The sequence below is a fragment of the Rhinichthys klamathensis genome, unplaced genomic scaffold (genome assembly GCF_029890125.1).
Source record: "Rhinichthys klamathensis goyatoka isolate OS25496 unplaced genomic scaffold, OSU_Roscu_1.1 h1tg000558l_1, whole genome shotgun sequence".
Lineage (NCBI taxonomy): Eukaryota > Metazoa > Chordata > Actinopteri > Cypriniformes > Leuciscidae > Rhinichthys > Rhinichthys klamathensis.
In genome coordinates this window covers 412,752-434,750 of record NW_026607026.1, presented here as the reverse complement: position 1 = coordinate 434,750, position 21,999 = coordinate 412,752, and the positions used below count along the sequence as shown (strand labels likewise).

The window sequence follows — 21,999 nt, the reverse complement described above, 5'->3', positions numbered from 1 at the left end:
ATTCTCCACTGAGCATTTTGAGTATTTCTTCCTGTAAAACCTGCTTGTAACACTTATAATTTGTCATTTGGCTACAGGCAATCTGCACTCTGTGACAGTAAAACATGATATGATTTGTCTTTCATGTTACCTAATCCCAATGGCTCGAGGTTTCAGAAACTGACATGATAGGCCTATACATTAACAGCCGTGGGAATAAATTATGTTGGAGCAATGTAGCAGAAATAAAACCAGCTCATACACAGTATTTTAGAGGAAGAGAAGAGCTGTAGCTACGATGTCTTCAGCACATTATGGTCAATGAGGGTTTAACATAATATCAGATCAGACAAAATGTCCTCAAAATTACATCCTGAAAGCTTAGGTAATGAGAAGCATTACATAGGAATGTCACTGTGTGAAGGCAATGATACACCTGCTGTTCTTAAATTGCTCCACATAGTTGACATTTAAAAATTAGATAACCACCACAGCTAGTGGCTGGCCTCCATTACACTAAATGATATCAGCTGTATAATTGCTTATGCTTACCGCGAAGAGTCACAATTTTGCAGAGGCGATCTGCTCCTCGCCCTTAATCGTCCCGAACTTCTCGGTTTCACGTAGCTTTGTTATACTTTCACTTGGTTTGTTAAAATGAAAGTGTCCCGTTTAATAAAAAATAATATATTATAACATAAGAATAATGCGAAAAGCCAGCAGACTAGACCGGTTCGTCTGGTAGTTTTTGAATTCTTAAAGAGCGGGAAGATTTCTGTGGCGTACAGGCGGGAAGCGCGTGACGATTTATTATTTTGGATTAATTATTATGATCCTTGGATTAATTAGAAGTATTATGCGTTTTAGCGTTATACTTAAAGCTCACGTCGTATGGCGACTTAATGTGTTTAAGCACATTTAACTTTATCCTTTAACCCTTTGATGCACAACATGGGTCTAAATAGACCCGACTGAGTTTTCATTTTCTATATCTTTGCAAGAAATTAATTTCATCATTCAGTATTCCATGTATTCCTCAATTAACTTGTTTTAGATCATTACAAATCCTTATTTAAATTTTTCCTTTCTTAATTTTCGAATAAAAATCGTTTTTGTTTCACTACCCTTCTAATGCGCAACATGGGTCTAAAAAGACCCGTATTCATGTTTCTTTGCTGAATATTTGAAAGAAATGTATTTTATCATTTATGAATCCAGGTATTCATTAAATATCTTGTTTTGGATTTCCACAAATCATTATTTTTATTTTTCCTTTCTAATAAACAAACACGGTTTTTGTATTTCTACATCAATTTTACACACATGGGTCAAAAATGACCCATATAGGAACCTTTGATATTTATAATATATTTACTGCAGAAAACTATTCACCTGCCACACATTTCACAATTCAACACGGCTGCTTTTGTATATTTCATGCATGTACGTTTTATTAATACATTTTTTTGTCACAGAAAATATTTGATATTTTGTGAAAGACATAGATATAGCCTAAAATTTGAACGTTTAGGCTAAGGTTACCTTGAACTTGAAATCCATTACTAGTGCAAAAGAGAAACATGTCCAATACTATTAGCTAGCTTGCGGTCGACATATTTTATTTTATCTAATGTTAGCTATAGGTCAACAAAATAAAAGTTGCAATAGAAAGTTATATATATAGCCTACAAGTATATATTGGAGCTGTTAGGCAGAAACCTTACCTGGGCAGTACCTCCATATTAATTTTTATTTGTGGTCATAAATCAATGCTATCGTTCACGTAAGCCGTCGTGTGGTGGCGTTGTGGTGCACTATGGCTGCTGTCGCATCATCCGGGTGGTTGCTGCACATTGGTGGTGAGGAGATCCCCCACAGTTGCACTACACTACAGTTCAATTTCAGTGTTATCGGTTATATGTGTGTTATGCGTGACAAAGTGGCCAATAAACATATTTCAAGTGTTATAGTAAATGTGTTGATCTAAACAACTGTGACAATGGTTATTTTAACAAAAAGTTCTCTTTATTCTTTTGTTTTATCACGCTTGCATAGATGGGTCATTTTAGACCCATGTGTGTAAACTTGATGTATTTACACAAAACCTAGGAAATATCAAAATATGAATTTGTGATAATTGAAAACACGATATTTTGAATATTCATAAATCATGAAATTTATAGATCATGAAATATAAAATGCTCAAATAAAGTGATTTCAAAAGGTGAAACAAAAAAAAATGCCGAGCCATGCATGAAATAACATAGGAAATGAATACGGGTCTTTTTAGACCCATGTTGTGCATTAGAGGGGGTATCCATAGCTTGCGCATCAAAGGGTTAAAATGAGCAGTTAAAATAGTGTAGCCTATAAAAAAGCTGAAATACTATTTATGCAACAAAGTAAAAACTATGTAAATACACTAGACAACAATTGTGTAGTATAGCGTTTATCAAAATAAAATGTTTAAGTTAAAATAACTATTTTTAAGCTAATTATACTAAAGTTGTCAAAAAATAATCCTTATAGTCTCTAGCTCTCTCTCTCTATATATATGTATATATACATATACACACACACAGCAATGATTAACAATTAAAGACATTACTGAGGACAAACATCCATAATAATAATAATATAACAAAGTCTTAATTGGAAGTGTACATCAGATACAAAAATACAGACATAAAAACCATCAAACTCATGGCATAAGCAAACATCTCTAGTGCCCCCTTGTGTTTGGTAACTACAATTACGAAGAATTGTAGTGGCTCTGAGTGCCAGGTTACAGTGTCAGTCAATAGTCAGCATTCACACATCAGATGACTGATTGATTAAACTATCTATCTGACTGTGTTGCTCTTTATTGTCGTCTTCTGAAGAGCAGGAGACTTCTGTCCCAGGTTGTATTACCGAAGCTCTGCACCAGCTCCATGCTGCACTGCTTTTCCAAGTGCTCTCTAGCATGCGCAGCCATGTCCCCTCGAATCTCAAGGGCCTTGAAGTGTTCGAAGTCAGTGCGGCCCAGTTTGCGTAAGCGTCGCGCAGCAGAGCGGTAACACTTCCACGGCTGAGCCTCCAGCAGCAGAAACTCACTGAGAGACGCCAGTCTGGAGAGGAGAGACAGGAACGCAGCGTCTCCGTGATTCAGATGAACCCACATCGTCACCGCAAAACACGTGCACAGGTGGAAGCGGGGGCAGACGAACCTGCCCAAATACGACTCTAGCACTGCCCGGCTCTCTTGAGCATCCGTGATGTCCAGGGGGATGAACTGGATATTCTGGGGAAAGGGGTTGGAGGTGAGTGCCCGAAGGATTAGATCTCGGTCCAGGTCAAATCCAAGCAGATGCAGTTCTCTTTTAGGAGAGTCACTTCCAGAGGCGTCCTCCTGCAGGAAATGCTTGTACAGAGCAACCGACAAGTCCTGACAAACAGAGGGAATGATAGAAAACACATACTGGGGATTAAAACTACACATTTTTATGAGTTGATTATGACAGATTGTCCTTATCGAAACCAATACGGTGATAATGTACTGTAACACTAATATCCAGGACAAAATTATAATAGTAGTCTCATAAAGAGCAATTAACAACTTCTAGACAATACAATATTTCACTGCTGAGGATATAACTAAAAAACAAAACTAGATTAACCATTTTATAGATATTAATTTCCATGACTTTTCCATGTCTGAAAAAATATTGATACTGCTTGATTTATGACCTAATATCCTTAGTATTTATAGTGGTTTTAAACTTAAGACTCATTTCATACTCACAGATACATGCATACGGAGGGTTAGGATTCAATTATATCTGTCTAATAAGTTATTAGACATATATATAATATACTTAAAGGGTTAGTTCACCCCAAAAATAAAGTTCTGTCATTAATTACCCTCATGTCGTTTCAAACCTGTAAGACTTTCGTTCATCTTCGGAACACAAATGAAGATATTTTTGATGAAATAAGAGAGCTTTCTATCCCTCCATTGACAGTCTACGCAACTACCACTTTCAAGCCCCAGAAAGGTAGTAAATACTTTTTTTTTTTTGCAAACAAAGCACTTGTTGCTTCATAAAAATGAGGTTAAACCACTGAAGTCACATGGATTACTTTAATGATGTATTACTACCTTTGGGGATTGAAAGTGGTAGTTGTGTAGCTGTCAACGGAGGGACAGAAATCTCTCAGATTTCCTTAAAAACATCTTAATTTGTGTTCCTGAAGATGAATCAAAGTCTTACAGGTTTGAAATGATATGAGGATTAGTAATTAATGACACAATTTTAATTTTGGGGTATTTATCTTTCGGATTATTATTATTATACATTTATTTACATATACAAGATTATTAAAATAAGATACAGGGGTTATTACTTTTTTACATAATTAAACAAATTCCTAATTTATTAAAAATGTATTAAACAAGTTTAACATTTAATAATATCGAGCATAATAGGATTTAAACACTATATAAATCATTCGTACCCCTGAGTTACATCCCACGTCCAGCATTAAAACACGTTCACTTCTGTCAGAACCGAATCGTATGTTTTCAAGCAGCGCTTCTGGTATCAAACCCAGGCGGTTCTCTGGTGGGTTGAAGGAGTAATAGTTGATGAAGTTTCCATAAGGAGCGGCTCCTGGATCTTCATTTTCCTCTGAACTCACATGGGGAACGTGAGTCTCCATCATCGCTGTCCGACAACAAAATAATTCCTGGCGGCTCGTCCTGCCATATAAAGCTAGTTCCTCATAATGAATCGAATGAATTCACCGTACACATTTATAATGTTAAAAACAAGAATTCAGCAATTAGACACATAGATTTTGTTCTGTGTTGTAAAATATTAAAATATGTCGTTTATAAACGCAGACGAAAACTACAAGAGAAAAACGCATTTACTAGATATGGCCCTTCTGCTTTGCCATAGAGTTACGAAATGTAACTGCGCATGCGCATACACATTTGCCTCTGACATTGAGAACGAGCTGCATTTCCTCTTACTTTGAATTGGTTATTAAACAGGTAAGACTCCACATTATGATATTTTATGTAACCGCAGTAACTTTAAAGTAGGTACGACGTTAAACGTAGTAAACATAATTGTAGATTAGATGTCTAAGATGCTAACTCTCATACTGATGTGTTTTAAGAACTGAAGCATTTAGCATTACCATCGGTATTGAACATTGTATCACATTGTAACGTGGTAATATCTTTGACATATATCAGAGGATCATGTAAATACAATGATATGTGAAAATAGTAATCATTTATTATAATTCTTGCAGCGTCAAGGTGCAACTAAAAATATTGAAACTATGAATAACTCCTCATTATTATGGTTAAATTAATGTAACTCGGTGTAACGGTTATATGTTATGACAAAAAGAGAAACACATTCAAAACCTGAAAGGCCTATTTTGAATCTACTGCCACAATCTACACAATACCGGTCACTAAATTTCTAAAGAAGAAAAACTGGTGTATTTGAAAGGGATAGTTCACCAAAAAGTGAGAGAAATTAACATTTACTCGCCCTCAAGTTGTTCTAAACCCGTTTTGAGTTTATTTGTTCTGTTGAACACAAATACAGATATTTTGAAGAATGTTGGCAACTAGTTTCTGGTCCCCATTGAATTTCATAGTATTTTTTTTTCATACTATAAAAGTCAATGGGGTCCAACAACTGCTTATTTAAAATATCTTCTTTTCCGTTCAACATAACAAATAAACTCTTACAAGTTTAGTACAACTTGAGGATATAATGTAGTAATGTAGTATATAGTAAATAATGACAGTATTTACATTTTTTGTGTGAACTATCCCAGATAGCACACGTACGTCTGCAAGATGTCTGTTAAAGATCACTTCATCTGGAAAGCATCTGGTGTTTACTAACATCTGATAGACATCTTTAAGATGTCAGTTTAACATACATTCTAAATCATTACATCTTAAAGACATCTTCTAAACGTCTATTTGACATCTGACAGGAAACGTCCTATAGACGTATTGCAGATGAGCAAACACTCTAAAAAATACGTCTTCCAGATGTAAACACACACACCAAATAGACGTCTCTGTGATGTACGTGTGCTATCTGGGATCCCTTTAAGGGATAATATTATTCATGAAATATCAGATGATCATCTTTGACAACATTGAATATCCCTTTTGGTTCCCAAAACATGCATTTTAAGGTTTGTTTTCTGTTAACCAGTACATTTTTCGTTACAGACATAGAACATTCTCCTAACGTTCTTCATTGGTTCCCAAAATACCCGTATGGGAGCGTTCTGTGTTTGCTGGGATGCTGCTAACTCGCCTCACCTGAGTTCATGTCATGTGTCCGCAGATCCGTCATGCTCGGTGGGAAGCGCATCGCAGACGCCGGGTATAAGCTGTTCTCGGGCTCCATGATGCTGCTGACGGTGTACGGCGGATACCTGTGTGTCCTGCGGGCTCAACGCTTCATGCAGAAACAGAAACAGCTGGCGGCACAGAGCGAGACTACAGAGACCGAACACAATCCCTGAGCCGGACACTGATCATGTCACACGGGTGGGACGTTTCGGGACTCAGCAGAAACACACCTGTGCTCATGAACCTCGAAGGCTTCGTTTGTCTAGTTCAGCGGCTCTGAATGAGGTCTCTACTATGGAAACAGTGATTTATGTTGTAATATATTAAATGTTCCTTGTAAAATCTACTACCGTGAGAGTTGACCTTTCAATTTGCATGATTCCCGCATCTGTTGACAAATTATTTGACTTTTTTTAAAAAAAATATTTGTTCTGGACTGGTAAAAAATGATTTTTAAGATTGCATATGACATTGTTGAATTGAACTTAAATTGAAATGATGATATTCCAGCTTTGTTTTGTTAACCAAGGGGATGTTTACACGACACCGTTCTCAACTAAAAACTTTTCAACGTAGAACTTTTCCTGCGTTTTGGCTGTTCATTTACACAATGGCATTTTGGGGGCCTGAAAATTGCTCGTTTTAAATTGCTCGTAAACTTCAAAAACATGAATTTGTGAAAATGATGACGTCATGCACATGTGTATAGAGAGCCTAAGCCCCTCCCCTCCGCTTCCGGCGCATGGGACCTTATTTCGTAAAAAATATGTATGGTAGTCAATGGCGAGAGAAAGCTTATCTTTTTATTCCGTCTGAACTGTGCCCTGAATTAGAGGGCTGCATTGGGATTGAGTCCCGCGGGACCCAACGCAAATCTCGCGGGAGCGGGCGGTTTGAATTTTGCTGCGGGCGGGAATGGGCGGACAAATAAAACCCCTGCGGGATTGGGAGGTAGCCTAACGACATGATGGAGATGTCAATGATGTGGAAAAGAACCTTAAACGAGGTATTTACAGTACAAAACCTGAGCAAGGCAAGTCTGACATTTACTATTCATTCCTGATCAGTGCGTCAGAATACGTGCAGGCCAGGGAAACGAAACCAACAACCCCATGAATCTCTTTAACAATAGCAATACAAATACGCGTTTTTTTCCTGCGGGACGGGAGAAGACACAAAGTCAGTGCATCTCTATTATTGTGCGGGAATAAATTCTCCGAGTTTTGCGGGTGCGGGCGGGAGTGGACATACATATTGCGGGAGCGGGCGGGACTAACACATACGTTGCGGGAGCGGGCGGTAATGGTCAAATTCGGTGGGCGGGAGCGGGATGAAGAAAACAGTCCCGCGCAGGACTCTACCCTGAATTACACATATAATGTTTGTCAATTTACAAGATAATTCTGAAAGTCGCAGTTTGTCATAAATCAGAAGAGTAACATTTAGTTTTATGTGAAAATCGCTCAATGAACTACATCTCCCGGAAAGCGAAACAACGAGCGAGATCCGCTGCTCGTGTGTGTGCAGTCTGGTACAAAACACTCGGCGTAACGTTACGATTATAACGCAAGACTATAGAAACAATGACAGACGTTAGCTTCAGTAAAGTTAGCTTTAGCTTCGGTAGAGTTAGCTTCGGTAGAGTTAGCTTCGGTAGAGTTAGCTTCGGTAGAGTTAGCTTCTGTTAAAGTTAGCTTCGGTAAAGTTAGCTTCGGTAAAGTTAGCTTCAGTAAAGTTAGGTCCAGTAAAGTTAGCTTCGGTACAGTTAGCTTCAGTAGTTAGCTTCAGTAAAGTTAGCTTCAGTAAGTAAAGTTAGCTTCAGTAAAGTTAGCTTCAGTAGAGTTAGCTTCAGTAAAGTTAGCTTCAGTAAAGTTAGCTTCAGTCAGTAAAGTTAGCTTCAGTAAAGTTAGCTTCATTCATTGAGAGAAAATGTGCGCCTTTTGGGTTTGTAGTCTTTGTAATTACGTATTTTCACAGTCTTATATCTCAACAGTTTTACATCAAAGTGCGACTTTCTTGACTTTAAAATGCATCTTTTAAATTTACAAACATCGTGTGTAATTGAGGGCACAATTCAAACGAGATCAAAATATTTGTTGTCTCTCGCCATTGACTACCATACATATGTTTTTCCGAAATAAGGTCCCATGGTGGTCGACCGGAGGGGGAGGGAGTTAGGCTAGGCGCTGAGTTTCTTTACAAAGTGACGTCGCCATCTACTGGCATGGCATGAATACAAAGTTTTTCGTAGTTTCGCAGATCCGTAACATTGTCGTCTGCACACCAACACAACAACAGAAAAACGTTTCTGTTTTTAGTACATCGTTGTCATATAAACATACCCTAAAACTATTAAAAAGTAGTTTATTAATTGAAAATATTAGATTTTAAATTAAATTAGAAATGTTGCCGTGGCAAGTAACTGAATTAAAGTATTTAAGCACTAAAATGAAAGCTAAAATTAATAAAATACTTTTTTTTTTAAATATGATAAAAGTACACAACAAATTACTAAAACTTAAAACTAAACTGGAAATACATAAAGCAAAATAGAAATTTAAAAAACCAAAGAAATAGTAAAAGTACACAACAAATCTCAAAACCTTAAAGCTAAAATGGAAATAAATATATTAAATGCAAAATATAAATATAAAAAATTAATAAAAATGACTAAAGTACACAACAAAATACAATTAAAATGACAACTGGAAATATAGAAATACAAACAGTTATATTTCACCATAACAGTCATTCTCAACTGGTTCAGAATATAGATATTTCAGACAACCTACATAGTTGCACAATTTAATTACTATATTTTGTATTTAGCGTTGTTTTCTCTCTCCATGCTCTTTGTGATCAAGACCCATTTTCCCCAGTTGAGAACTAGAAATTAAACTCGAGCCTTAAATCACCCTTTCAACATAACATCTCTAGTTTGACTGAATTTTATAAATTAGATTTATTTGCACATTTATGTCATTCAATCGACCCTGTTCATCAATGGAAGGTGAAAACTCACCTATTAATCCAGAAGCATCTTTCATTTTAATAACCTTATTTGGTTTCCAAAAATAAAAAAGCCAAATGAAAAACAGCACAGGAAACAAATTACAAACACATCAGTAACCAAAACAAACAACGAAAAAAAGAAAAAGAAAAGAAAAACAACTGTATATGGAAACTCAAGTACATCTGACCATTAAAATCTGAAGACGACGTTCTCCCGCTGACTTCAGTAAAACGCGAAGCGCGGAGAAGAAACGTCTTCCCAGCTCCCGAAACAAGGAAACAAGGAATGCAGATATGACTAATTTAATCATTTTCTCTTTCACAAGCTTCTTATAGTGGCCATATTGTCATTAGTGTCCCGTCATCACTGGAATAGCGTCCCAAACTCCGTCATCGAGTCTCAAAAAGTCCCACAACAGGGTGTTTTGTTGGTGTTTGGTGATGAGGAATAGTCCCGTTGTGATATCTCCGGGACACGAGTTCTCTGTGTGCGAAGGCCACGTGGAGGGAGTGTCACCAGTCGCTGTGGTTCTGGCTCCAGGATTTGGGGCCGAAATGGCCGTTGGTGCCGTTCTCTCCTCTCGGTGAGTGACTGCGACTGCCCGTTTTGAGTCGCTCTTTGGAGGGTGTGTCAGTGTCTTCGTCCGAGCTGCTCTCGATGTCGCTGCGGTCGTCTTTGGACACCTGGAACCACACTTGGGTTATTAGCTGTGGCTCCTTTAAGGGTTTAGAGATGTAGTGTGCATGTATAGACATTGTTTACACATCTCATACATTTGAATAGACCAATCAAACGGTCAGTTTTCAATTTAAGACACTGTTTTTTAATTGCTGTATTGCTTTGCTGTTTTTTTGTGTCTTTTACTGTAGAAAAGCGCATTTAGAAATAAAATGTATTATTATTTATTATTAAAAAACGTTTCTGGGTTCAATACACTGTTGGCGGCCTTCCTCAAGAGGGCGCTTGGGTGCTTTAAAAGTCCTCAATTTGCACTCAAATCTGAATGTTTATGTCTAACTGAAGAAGATAAATCCAAACTATCCTTAAACCATTTGGTATTCTTCAGATTTAATAAAAGACGACTACATTTTGATTGGTTACTCGAGTAAAATTGCTGTGAATTTCATATTTTCCATTCATTTCTTATGGCGATATTTTTGTGTGGCTATTTTGTTCAAGACCATTTCGCCTTTTCTAATGACGTCCACGATTTATTAAGTGTGTCATATAGTAAGTGCCATTAGGATGAAGCCAAAATGCACTCAAAAAATATTAAGGGCTAAAAAAAAAATATTTATGTAATTGCATATAAAATTTACACCCATTTGGTTTACACGGTTTTAACATTGACCAAACTGATAGTGAACCACACACTTAGTGTGACGCTTATTTGACAGTCATATGTAAATGAACCAGGTACGATTTCTGCACTCAAAATAAAAATTATGTACTTAAATAATCATATATTCAAAATTCTTAGAATCAGCATAAATTCTTGCAAAAACAAATATGGCTAGCTTTAAAACAAAATGTATAAAAGATTGATTTTCACGACAATAAAATGTGCAAACCTGTTATTGTGCATTCAAAACTCATTCAGTTTATTAGTAGTTCTATAATCTGCTTCATTTAAGCACCGTATAACTGGCAAATATTCACATTAAATGTATTAGATTATGCCAAAACTGCATAATCCAAATGGATGTAAATTGTACATGCAATTCAAATGCATAAATCCTTGTTGAGTGTGACCGAAGGGCTAAACACATATTCTGGGACAACTACCCAAAAACAAAAATCACAGAAAACAAGTAAAGAAGCAAACTTACAGCCGGAGAAGATACAGAGAGCGAAAGACTCTAAAGCGAGCGAGTTTAGCAGAGAGAACGAAAGATTTCTATCAGGACAGAAGCAGAAAGACAGGAACAGCCTTCCAGCCAGTGAGAGAAGGAAAAGACAAACCAGTTCTGCAGGAGAGAGAGAGAAAAGGAGGAAACGCGTGTAACTACACAGAATCACGTCCTGAAAGAGTGGATGAGAGCGAGGTCATGTGACGCACCTTTCCTCTCATGATGGCTTTGAAGGCGATGCGTGCGATGAGGTATGACCAGAGGACGTGCAGGACCTGCAGGACCAGCAGGAGGAAGTTGAAGAGCCACCAGGACGGGTACGGCCCGATGATGTCCCAGCTCTCGAACAGCGTCGTGTTCAGGATCCTGCGACGGACAACGGCATGAGAGCAGCTCTAGCTCGGTAAAACATGGGGTCGCCACAATCATTAACAAAACATCCATAATAAACTCTTACTATTTTGTAGAGCTGCACGATTCTGGATAAATTGAGAATCACATTTTTTTTTTTTTTTTTTAAATAGAATCACGATTCTCCCATGATTCTGAACAGACATCTAAACAAAATAACATGTCATTTACTACAAGTTAGAAGTCATGATAAAATGTTGATTGCTGCAGTCTTTTTAAAATGTTTAACTGATTTGAATGAATTATTAAAAAAAAATGTAAAAAATCGGATCAAGTGAATGATTCAATGACTCGCTCAAATACTTCACTTTGTTTCATTACTGGATGAATCAGCGTTTTTCAACGAATCACTTGAATGAATGATTCAATGACTCACTCAAATCAGTACTGGATGAATCAGCGTTTTTGAACGAATCACTTGAATGAATGATTCGATGACTCACTCAAATCAGTAGTGGATGAATCAGCGTTTTTGAACAAATCACTTGAATGAATGATTCGATGACTCACTCAAATCATTACTTGATGAATCAGCGTTTTTTAACGAATCACTTGAATGAATGATTCAATGACTCACTCAAATCAGTAGTGGATGAATCAGCGTTTTTGAACGAATCACTTGAATGAATGATTTGATGACTCACTCAAATCAGTACTGGATGAATCAGCGTTTTTGAACGAATCACTTGAATGAATGATTCAATGACTCACTCAAATCAGTACTGGATGAATCAGCGTTTTTGAACGAATCACTTGAATGAATGATTCGATGACTCACTCAAATCAGTAGTGGATGAATCAGCGTTTTTGAACAAATCACTTGAATGAATGATTCGATGACTCACTCAAATCATTACTTGATGAATCAGCGTTTTTTAACGAATCACTTGAATGAATGATTCAATGACTCACTCAAATCAGTAGTGGATGAATCAGCGTTTTTGAACGAATCACTTGAATGAATGATTCAATGACTCACTCAAATCATTACTAGATGAATCAGCACTTTTAAACAAATCATTTGAATGAATGATTCGATGACTCACTCAAATCAGTACTGGATGAATCAGTGTTTTTGAACAAATCACTTGAATGAATGATTCGATGACTCACTCAAATCAGTACTGGATGAATCAGCGTTTTTGAACAAATCACTTGAATGAATGATTCAATGACTCACTCAAATCATTACTAGATGAATCAGCACTTTTAAACAAATCATTTGAATGAATGATTCGATGACTCACTCAAATCAGTACTGGATGAATCAGCGTTTTTGAACGAATCACTTGAATGAATGATTCGATGATTCACTCAAATCAGTACTGGATGAATCAGCGTTTTTGAACGAATCACTTGAATGAATGATTCGATGACTCACTCAAATCAGTACTGGATGAATCAGCGTTTTTCAACGAATCACTTGGAATTCATTTAGTGAGTCATTGAATCATTCATTCAAGTGATTCGTTGAAAAACGCTGATTCATCCAGTACTGATTTGAGTGAGTCATCGAATCATTCATTCAAGTGATTTGTTCAAAAACACTGATTCATCCAGTACTGATTTGAGTGAGTCATCGAATCATTCATTCAAATGATTTGTTTAAAAGTGCTGATTCATCTAGTAATGATTTGAGTGAGTCATTGAATCATTCATTCAAGTGATTTGTTCAAAAACGCTGATTCATCCAGTACGGATTTGAGTGAGTCATCGAATCATTCATTTAAGTGATCCGTTCAAAAAGGCTGATTCATCAAGTAATGATTTGAGTGACTTATTGAATCATTCAAGTGATTTGTTCAAAAACGCTAATTCATCAAGGAATTAATTTAGTGAGTCATTGAATCATTCATTCTTGATGAATTAGCGTTTTTGAACAAATCACTTGAATGATTCAATAAGTCACTCAAATCATTACTTGATGAATCAGCCTTTTTGAACGAATCACTTAAATGAATGATTCGATGACTCACTCAAATCCGTACTGGATGAATCAGTGTTTTTGAACAAATCACTTGAATGAATGATTCGATGACTCACTCAAATCAGTACTGGATGAATCAGCGTTTTTGAACAAATCACTTGAATGAATGATTCAATGACTCACTCAAATCATTACTAGATGAATCAGCACTTTTAAACGAATCATTTGAATGAATGATTCGATGACTCACTCAAATCAGTACTGGATGAATCAGCGTTTTTGAACGAATCACTTGAATAAATGATTCGATGACTCACTCAAATCAGTACTGGATGAATCAGCGTTTTTGAACGAATCACTTGAATGAATGATTCAATGACACAATTTAAGTAATTTGTCGGTGTAACGATGCAATTAATACAATCGTTATTTGAAGCGCCAAGTTAATTTCAAAAGGATTTGTATGGCGTTATTATCCTGTCCAATGTCGAGAGCGCATTATTGTAGCGCGAAAGTACATTAATATTATGCGCGAGCGTGAATCTCTCTGCTCGCGCGCGGAATATGATGTGCCGAGCGTGAATCCCTCTGCTCGCGCGCGGAATATGATATGCACAGCGCGAATCTCTCTGCTCGCGCGCGGGAACTGGGCGCGCGCTCTCAGATACACTTCTCTTGTAAGAATTCTCTCTCTGGGCTGAGTGGGCTCGCTGCCTCGCTCAGAGAATATGCCTGCACTTAAAACGTGTTCAGTGCAATCGCGAATTGCTCCTCTTCCCCAGCTAACAATTTTAGGTTATAAGAACGTTTTCATAACGTTCCCATTAAGTTATAAAAACGTTATACAGTGTCGGCCCAGATCCGGCCTAGATCCGGTAAACGTGGATTCCACACGGCCCAGATGTGGGCCGGATCTGGGCCGACACTGTGTTGCTGTCTGGGGTGGGTGCTTGAATTGAGATTGCCATCTTTCAACAATTAATCGTGCAGCTCCACTATTTTGTATACTAATAATATTTATATCATATCCATACCACATCCATGTTCGAGAGAACAAGATCATTCATCACTTCTTGGAAAATTGGACCAAAGTATCAGTAATGAAAACGGAAGTTGATTCTTGTTTTTTTTTCCCTAATAGATGACTTGTGTTTGTTATTAAGATTATTAGTTAAGTATTAATATGCAAGTAGTAATATATAAAGTAATTTATAACACTATGAAGTGTTATATTTAAGACAACAATAGCACGTAACAGTCATGTCTGTGTGTTTTCTCGATCAGACAGCAGGATGTGATGTCTCTGATTGAGTGTCATGTCTGCAGTGGAGGTCAGCTGATCTGGATGTGGTTCAGTCATCGTGACATCAGAACCCAGACACTGAATCCAGCCACTCGGGTTTCAGCTCTCCGCAGGAGGCCCTCAGCGCAGCCGGACGAGCCATCGCTCTCAAGGACAGCTCATTGGCTTATTAAATGAGCGCGCGCGCACACACACTCTTGAATATGTGGTTTACTGGGACTCTCCATGGGCGTAATGGTTTTTAAACTGTACAAACTGTATTTTCTATCCCCCTACACATCATAGCATTTATACAAAAATAAAAAAAATGTTAAAAAGTGCGCACGCAAGACTGTCCCATGTCTAAAAAAATGGCAGATGTCAAAAGTGCCTAAACTTCGGAGCGGTATTCGAGGCTATGCGTATCCCATCATGCATTAGGGTCGGGAACTCGCAAAATATTGAGGAAAACATTCCACTAAGTTAAATTAATTAGATATTAATTAACTACATATAATTTGGTAGTAAAACAAAGTGTTGCACATTTTATTGGTGCAAACAAAGATGAGTAGGGTATGTGTATTTTGTACAACATTTGCAAATGCTTTTGATCACTTAAAGGTGGGGTAGGTAGAAATTTTCTAAAAAACTTTTTCCCACATTTGTTTAAACTGTCTATATATACCAAGACATAAATAAAATGCAAGTACTCTGAAAAGGAGAGTATAAAAATCGAGTGTCTGTAGTCCTCTCAGTGCTGCAATAAACACAGCTACTTATTTCATTCACTCCCACCCTCTCCCGTCTGGGCTACTTACAAAGCCACGCCCCCAAAACACATGAACGCGCGATGCCGATGCCATTATGAAAATAAACAACTGATGTGATACTGACCAGAAGGGGAAAATAATCAATCTTGTCCCAAAGAAGATTATCCCAAACACCACAAACAAGAAGTCACATAAGCGCTGGTATTTGGCGTAGTTTGCCAACTTTGCAGCCTACAAGGGAAAAAACAAAACACAATTAAGGGAAAAAAAAACAACAACATTGAGATTATACATTAATGCTCATACAAATAGAATTTTATGCGGAACTAAAAACAAAATACTGGTAAATTTTGGGAGTATTTTTTTTACAATTTTACATTAAAATGTAGTTAAAAGTTAATTATTTATGAAAAAAAAGGTATTGCAGGTGATTTTGCATTAAGTCCCTCAGTTAAATGCTGGTTTATAAACATAATAAAGACTATTTGTAAGATGTAATCTGGTGAAGCAGAACGGCAGGTATCCTTACCTCCAACAGGAAGTCAGAGGTGTCGTGAACACACATGACCAGACTTCCCACGCGCAACATGTTATTCACATACGAGAAACTGATCAGGCTTATGGTAGCCAGATGATGAATGAACATGATGAGGAAATCCTGCAAGTACACAAGAAATATGTTAAACACGGCCACAATACGAAAATATTATGCAAATTACATACAAAAGTAAAACATTTCTATTTAAATAATATTATAATTGTTCGTTCAGCTTGTGTAAACCAACAGGACCTGCATTCTCCAGATATGTTAAGTAAAGAGGAAGATTATATCCGTTATGATTGCTCTCTGTATCTTGATATACAAATCTCTCGCCACATAATGGATATTGCTGCGGGCTTTATCTTACACACACAGACGAGGCACACCCTGAAGACGGTCAGCCGAGTGAAACTCAAGGATTGTTTGTCTTTACGGGTGGCTGGATTGAAAAGGGCTAATGGTGAGACTGACAGATCAACCGCAGACAAACAAAAGCCATGTGCGTCGGTCTGACAGCTGTGGAGTTCATTTCCTCTCCAACACACAGTCTAGATCACATGACAAAACTGCTGACGCTACGCATGTATGCGGACCTTATCAAGCAACTTCATATTTCAGATGTTGTAGGAAGTTGAAGGGAGAGAAGTAAAAGGATTAAAACACAATAGTTTGCTTTTTTGCTTAAATGGCAAACACTGACCTTTCTTTTGATGTCTGTGAACTGGGAGAACATGAGCGACCAGTAGAAGGACAGTTCTGTTACATAATAATGATACAGGCCTGAGGTCAGCACCTACACACACACACACACACAAGTTATAGAGCAGAAACTTCATCCGAAGACACACTGTTAATATGTGAGATTTTTTTTTTTGCAATATAAAACTTCTTATCATGAATACAAAGTACATTTATTCCACAAATCCTCATTAAAACAAAACAAAATAAAAGGCATTTTTAGGATCTTTTGGTTTTAATTCTGCAATTTCTTTCATGACTCACAAGACTATTTACTCCCTAAATCCTCATTATAAAATAAAATGACAAATAAAAATAAAAATAAAACAAAATAAGTCATTTTTTTGCCAATGTGAAATTTCTTTCATGACTACCGAGCACATTTACTCCCTGAATCCTGAAAATAAAAAATAAAAATGTAAAATAAAATAAAGGTCATTTTAGGATATTAAAGATTTTTTTTTCTTTCATGACTACAAAGCACATTTATTCCCTAAATCCTCAAAAAAGAAAAAGAAAAAGAAAGTCATTTTAGGATCTTTAAGATTTTCTTTTCTTGGCATTAATTTTTTTTCTTTTCATTATTACAATTACGTACTTTTTTTGCATTCTCCAGTGTGATTCTCATTAATGTTATGAAGGCATTTATTTAATAATTATTATACAGTAATGCAATCATTTATATACTTATTCTGATTTAATTTTGAGATGACTTAATTAAAATTCTCAAGGCACCAATGATTTTAAATATATTAATATAATAAACAATTTAAACAATATATTATTACATTGGGGTGAACATGTAGTTAGTTGTCATGAAAAAAATGTCACAATGCATACAATTTTAACAACCCTAAAAGTACACTTAATTTTTTTTAAATGTAAAACAATCAATTTGTTGCGTTTGTTTTTGAACAACAAATCTTCATGGTTTCGTGAGTTTTCTTTTATATGCTCTTATATTGGTGACGGGTCACACGATTGAAACATTTCTGGCAAAAGATTCACCGTCAACGTTCATTTGAAGCCAATCTGGCATCATTTGAAGCATTACCTGATAGGGGTAGTTGTACCAGCATTGTCTCGTATCCCACATCCAGGGAGACTATGAAACACACACACACACACAGTTAATATGAATAATAATAGAAAAAACCATAAGCACTCACAGAGCTGTACAGCTGACACTCACCTGCCACAGGAAATGGATCCCGTAAGTAAATATATAAAGATAGAAAGTAAACCTCCACCTGCAGAGAAATCACAGCGGCTGTCAGATGAAGCGGGTACAGCACACAAACACACACACACTCAAATACATCCACACATATAGAAGGATCAAATACATCCACACATATAGAAGGATCAAATACATCCACACATATAGAAGGATCAAATACATCCACACATATAGAAGGAAACAGAGTTTTGCACTTCAAAAGGAAGCATTAAAAGGAAAGTTCACCCAAAAAAAATATAAAAAATTAACCCCATGATTTACTCATCCTCAAGTCATTCTAGGTGTTTATGACATTCTTCTTTCAGACGAATACAATCAGTTATATTCAAAAATGTCCTGGCTCTCCCAAGCTTTATAATGGTAGTGAATGGGCACCATTTTTTGAAGTGCATAAAAGTGCATCTGTCCATCATAAAAGTGCATCTGTCCATCATAAAAGTGCATCTGTCCATCATAAAAGTGCATCTATCCATCATAAAAGTGCATCTGTCCATCATAAAAGTGGATCTGTCCATCATAAAAGTGCATCTATCCATCATAAAAGTGCATCTATCCATCATAAAAGTGCATCTATTCATCATAAAAGTGCATCTATTCATCATAAAAGTGCATCTATCCATCATAAAAGTGCATCTATCCATCAATCTATCCATCATAAAAGTGCATCTATCCATCATAAAAGTGCATCTATCCATCATAAAAGTGCATCTATCCATCATAAAAGTGCATCTATCCATCATAAAAGTGCATCTGTCCATCATAAAAGTGCATCTGTCCATCATAAAAGTGCATCTGTCCATCATAAAAGTGAATATATCCATCATAAAAGTGCATCTGTCCATCATAAAAGTGGATCTGTCCATCATAAAAGTGCATCTATCCATCATAAAAGTGCATCTGTCCATCATAAAAGTGGATCTGTCCATCATAAAAGTGCATCTATCCATCATAAAAGTGCATCTATCCATCATAAAAGTGCATCTATTCATCATAAAAGTGCATCTATCCATCATAAAAGTGCATCTATCCATCATAAAAGTGCATCTGTCCATCATAAAAGTGCATCTATCCATCATAAAAGTGCATCTATCCATCATAAAAGTGCATCTATCCATCATAAAAGTGCATCTATCCATCATAAAAGTGGATCTGTCCATCATAAAAGTGCATCTGTCCATCATAAAAGTGCATCTGTCCATCATAAAAGTGAATATATCCATCATAAAAGTGCATCTATCCATCATAAAAGTGCATCTGTCCATCATAAAAGTGCATCTATCCATCATAAAAGTGCATCTATCCATCATAAAAGTGCATCTATCCATCATAAAAGTGCATCTATTCATCATAAAAGTGCATCTATCCATCATAAAAGTGCATCTGTCCATCATAAAAGTGAATATATCCATCATAAAAGTGCATCTATCCATCATAAAAGTGCATCTATCCATCATAAAAGTGCATCTATCCATCATAAAAGTGCATCTATCCATCATAAAAGTGCATCTGTCCATCATAAAAGTGCATCTGTCCATCATAAAAGTGCATCTGTCCATCATAAAAGTGAATATATCCATCATAAAAGTGCATCTATCCATCATAAAAGTGCATCTGTCCATCATAAAAGTGGATCTGTCCATCATAAAAGTGCATCTATCCATCATAAAAGTGCATCTATCCATCATAAAAGTGCATCTGTCCATCATAAAAGTGCATCTATCCATCATAAAAGTGCATCTATCCATCATAAAAGTGGATCTGTCCATCATAAAAGTGCATCTATCCATCATAAAAGTGCATCTATCCATCATAAAAGTGCATCTGTCCATCATAAAAGTGCATCCATCCATCATAAAAGTGCATCTATCCATCATAAAAGTGCATCTATCCATCATAAAAGTGCATCTATCCATCATAAAAGTGCATCTATTCATCATAAAAGTGCATTCATCCATCATAAATATCTATCCATCATAAAAGTCCATCCATCCATCATAAAATATCTATCCATCATAAAAGTGCATCTGTCCATCATAAAAGTGCATCTGTCCATCATAAAAGTGCATCTGTCCATCATAAAAGTGCATCTGTCCATCATAAAAGTGCATCTATCCATCATAAAAGTGCATCTATCCATCATAAAAGTGCATCTATCCATCATAAAAGTGCATCTGTCCATCATAAAAGTGCATCTATCCATCATAAAAGTGCATCTATCCATCATAAAAGTGCATCTATTCATCATAAAAGTGCATCTATCCATCATAAAAGTGCATCTATCCATCATAAAAGTGCATCTGTCCATCATAAAAGTGCATCTATCCATCATAAAAGTGCATCTATCCATCATAAAAGTGCATCTATCCATCATAAAAGTGCATCTATCCATCATAAAAGTGCATCTATCCATCATAAAAGTGCATCTATTCATCATAAAAGTGCATTCATCCATCATAAATATCTATCCATCATAAAAGTCCATCCATCCATCATAAAATATCTATCCATCATAAAAGTGCATCTATCCATCATAAAAGTGCATCTATCCATCATAAAAGTGCATCTATCCATCATAAAAGTGCATTCATCCATCATAAATATCTATCCATCATAAAAGTGCATCTGTCCATCATAAAAGTGCATCTGTCCATCATAAAAGTGCATCTATCCATCATAAAAGTGCATCTATCTTAGGGGTGGGCGATATGGCAAAAATATCATATCACGATTTTTTTCAGGAAAATCACGATTAACGATTTTATCACGATTCTTTTTCATGTTGGTTTTACTAATTTGCTAGTGACTGAGCATTACAGCCAAACGAATGTCCCTATTAAAAAAAAAAAAAAGCCTTATAGGTAACAAAAGAAAAAAGAATGGCAGACATTTAGGCCAAAGTGGCGTAGATAAAAATCTTTATCATTATTTTCTTTGTTATTAAGAATTAGGAACAAAGATACACATTAAGCATACACAACTTAATATACAAATGAAATAAACAGTGCTTTATTTTTTCAGCTACAGTAGGGGTATTTAACAGTAGCATTGAAGAAAGTAATTAGGCTAAATGAACAAATACGAAAATAAAACACAACATAGACTTCACTGTATAAATTATACATTGATTATTATTAAAGCTACTACTAAAGTTCTCAGTCAAGAGCAGTGAGTGATTTCCTCTTTGTGTTTTGTTGTTTTATTAACATTAAAGGGATAGTTCTCCCAAACATTTTAATTGTCATCATGTACTCTCTCAAGTTGTTTTAAACCCGAATAAGTTTCTTTCTTCTGTTGACAATAAGTTATTTGGAAGAATGTGGCTAACCAAACAGTTGCTGTACTCCAGTGACTTCCATAGTATATGTTTTCCTACTATGGAAGTCAATGGGGATCAGCAACTGTTTGGTTAGCCACATTCTTCCAAATAACTTTAATTTTTAACAGAAGAAAGAAATTAATACAGGTTTGGAACAACATTAGAGTGAGTAAATAATGACAGAATTTTTATTTTTAGGTGAACTATCTCTTTAAGGACAAGAGGCAGCTTGTTTACTAACTGGCTACTGTCGCTTTAAGAGCTGCACGCGACGCGTCTAATATACACGCATTTGACAAGCAGATTTTCTCTCATTTTTTTCTGTTTGCTTTCACTTTAGACATAACCAACTTTGTTTATGTAAACCTTGTGTGTATTTGAGAATATTAACGCAATAAGACTCGAAAGATAACTTATAACGTAGTCCAGTAAACAGACGCTGTTAGACAGGCTTTCAGTGCCCGTGTGCTTCGGGTGTATGCGCTCAGAAAGCACACGTCAGAACAGCGCATCAGCACGTGAATTACATGTTTAACCAGCAAGGCTTTAAAGC

The 21,999-nt window shown here is 36.3% G+C and overlaps 3 protein-coding genes across 3 annotated transcripts in view; 1 reads left to right on the top strand and 2 right to left on the bottom strand.

The window, feature by feature from the left end:
- Positions 1-2,758: 2,758 nt before the first annotated feature.
- On the bottom strand, positions 2,759-4,888 carry LOC130073758 (pre-miRNA 5'-monophosphate methyltransferase). The gene is made up of 2 exons (XM_056239340.1): positions 4,477-4,888; positions 2,759-3,406 (listed from the first exon to the last, which is right to left on the bottom strand). Exons 1-2 carry the CDS (start codon positions 4,681-4,683, stop codon positions 2,843-2,845), a joined length of 771 nt encoding a protein of 256 aa, XP_056095315.1. The 5' UTR covers positions 4,684-4,888; the 3' UTR covers positions 2,759-2,842.
- Positions 4,889-4,919: 31 nt separating this feature from the next.
- Positions 4,920-6,704, top strand: LOC130073760 (cytochrome c oxidase assembly protein COX14 homolog). The gene is made up of 2 exons (XM_056239342.1): positions 4,920-5,017; positions 6,351-6,704. Exon 2 carries the CDS (start codon positions 6,358-6,360, stop codon positions 6,529-6,531), a length of 174 nt encoding a protein of 57 aa, XP_056095317.1. The 5' UTR covers positions 4,920-5,017; positions 6,351-6,357; the 3' UTR covers positions 6,532-6,704.
- Positions 6,705-9,816: 3,112 nt separating this feature from the next.
- The window catches only part of cers5 (ceramide synthase 5), a 33,364-nt gene continuing 21,181 nt past the window's right edge, over positions 9,817-21,999 (bottom strand). Inside the window, exons 4-10 of the mRNA XM_056239330.1 lie at positions 18,083-18,140; positions 17,945-17,995; positions 16,853-16,945; positions 16,141-16,269; positions 15,736-15,842; positions 11,431-11,587; positions 9,817-10,054 (exon numbers count right to left, since the gene is read on the bottom strand). Of these exons, the coding sequence (XP_056095305.1) occupies positions 9,884-10,054; positions 11,431-11,587; positions 15,736-15,842; positions 16,141-16,269; positions 16,853-16,945; positions 17,945-17,995; positions 18,083-18,140 (766 nt within the window). The 3' untranslated portion in view covers positions 9,817-9,883. The remainder of the gene's footprint in view (positions 10,055-11,430; positions 11,588-15,735; positions 15,843-16,140; positions 16,270-16,852; positions 16,946-17,944; positions 17,996-18,082; positions 18,141-21,999) is intronic.

Excerpts from the sequence above, each read along its gene's own strand:
- LOC130073760 (XM_056239342.1), top strand. The coding sequence starts at position 6,358 with ATGCTCGGTGGGAAGCGCATCGCAGACGCCGGGTATAAGCTGTTCTCG.
- LOC130073758 (XM_056239340.1), bottom strand. The coding sequence starts at position 4,683 with ATGATGGAGACTCACGTTCCCCATGTGAGTTCAGAGGAAAATGAAGAT. Across the intron at positions 3,407-4,476 it reads ACGTGGGATGTAACTCAGGG|GACTTGTCGGTTGCTCTGTA; the intron begins GTACGAATGATT and ends TCTGTTTGTCAG.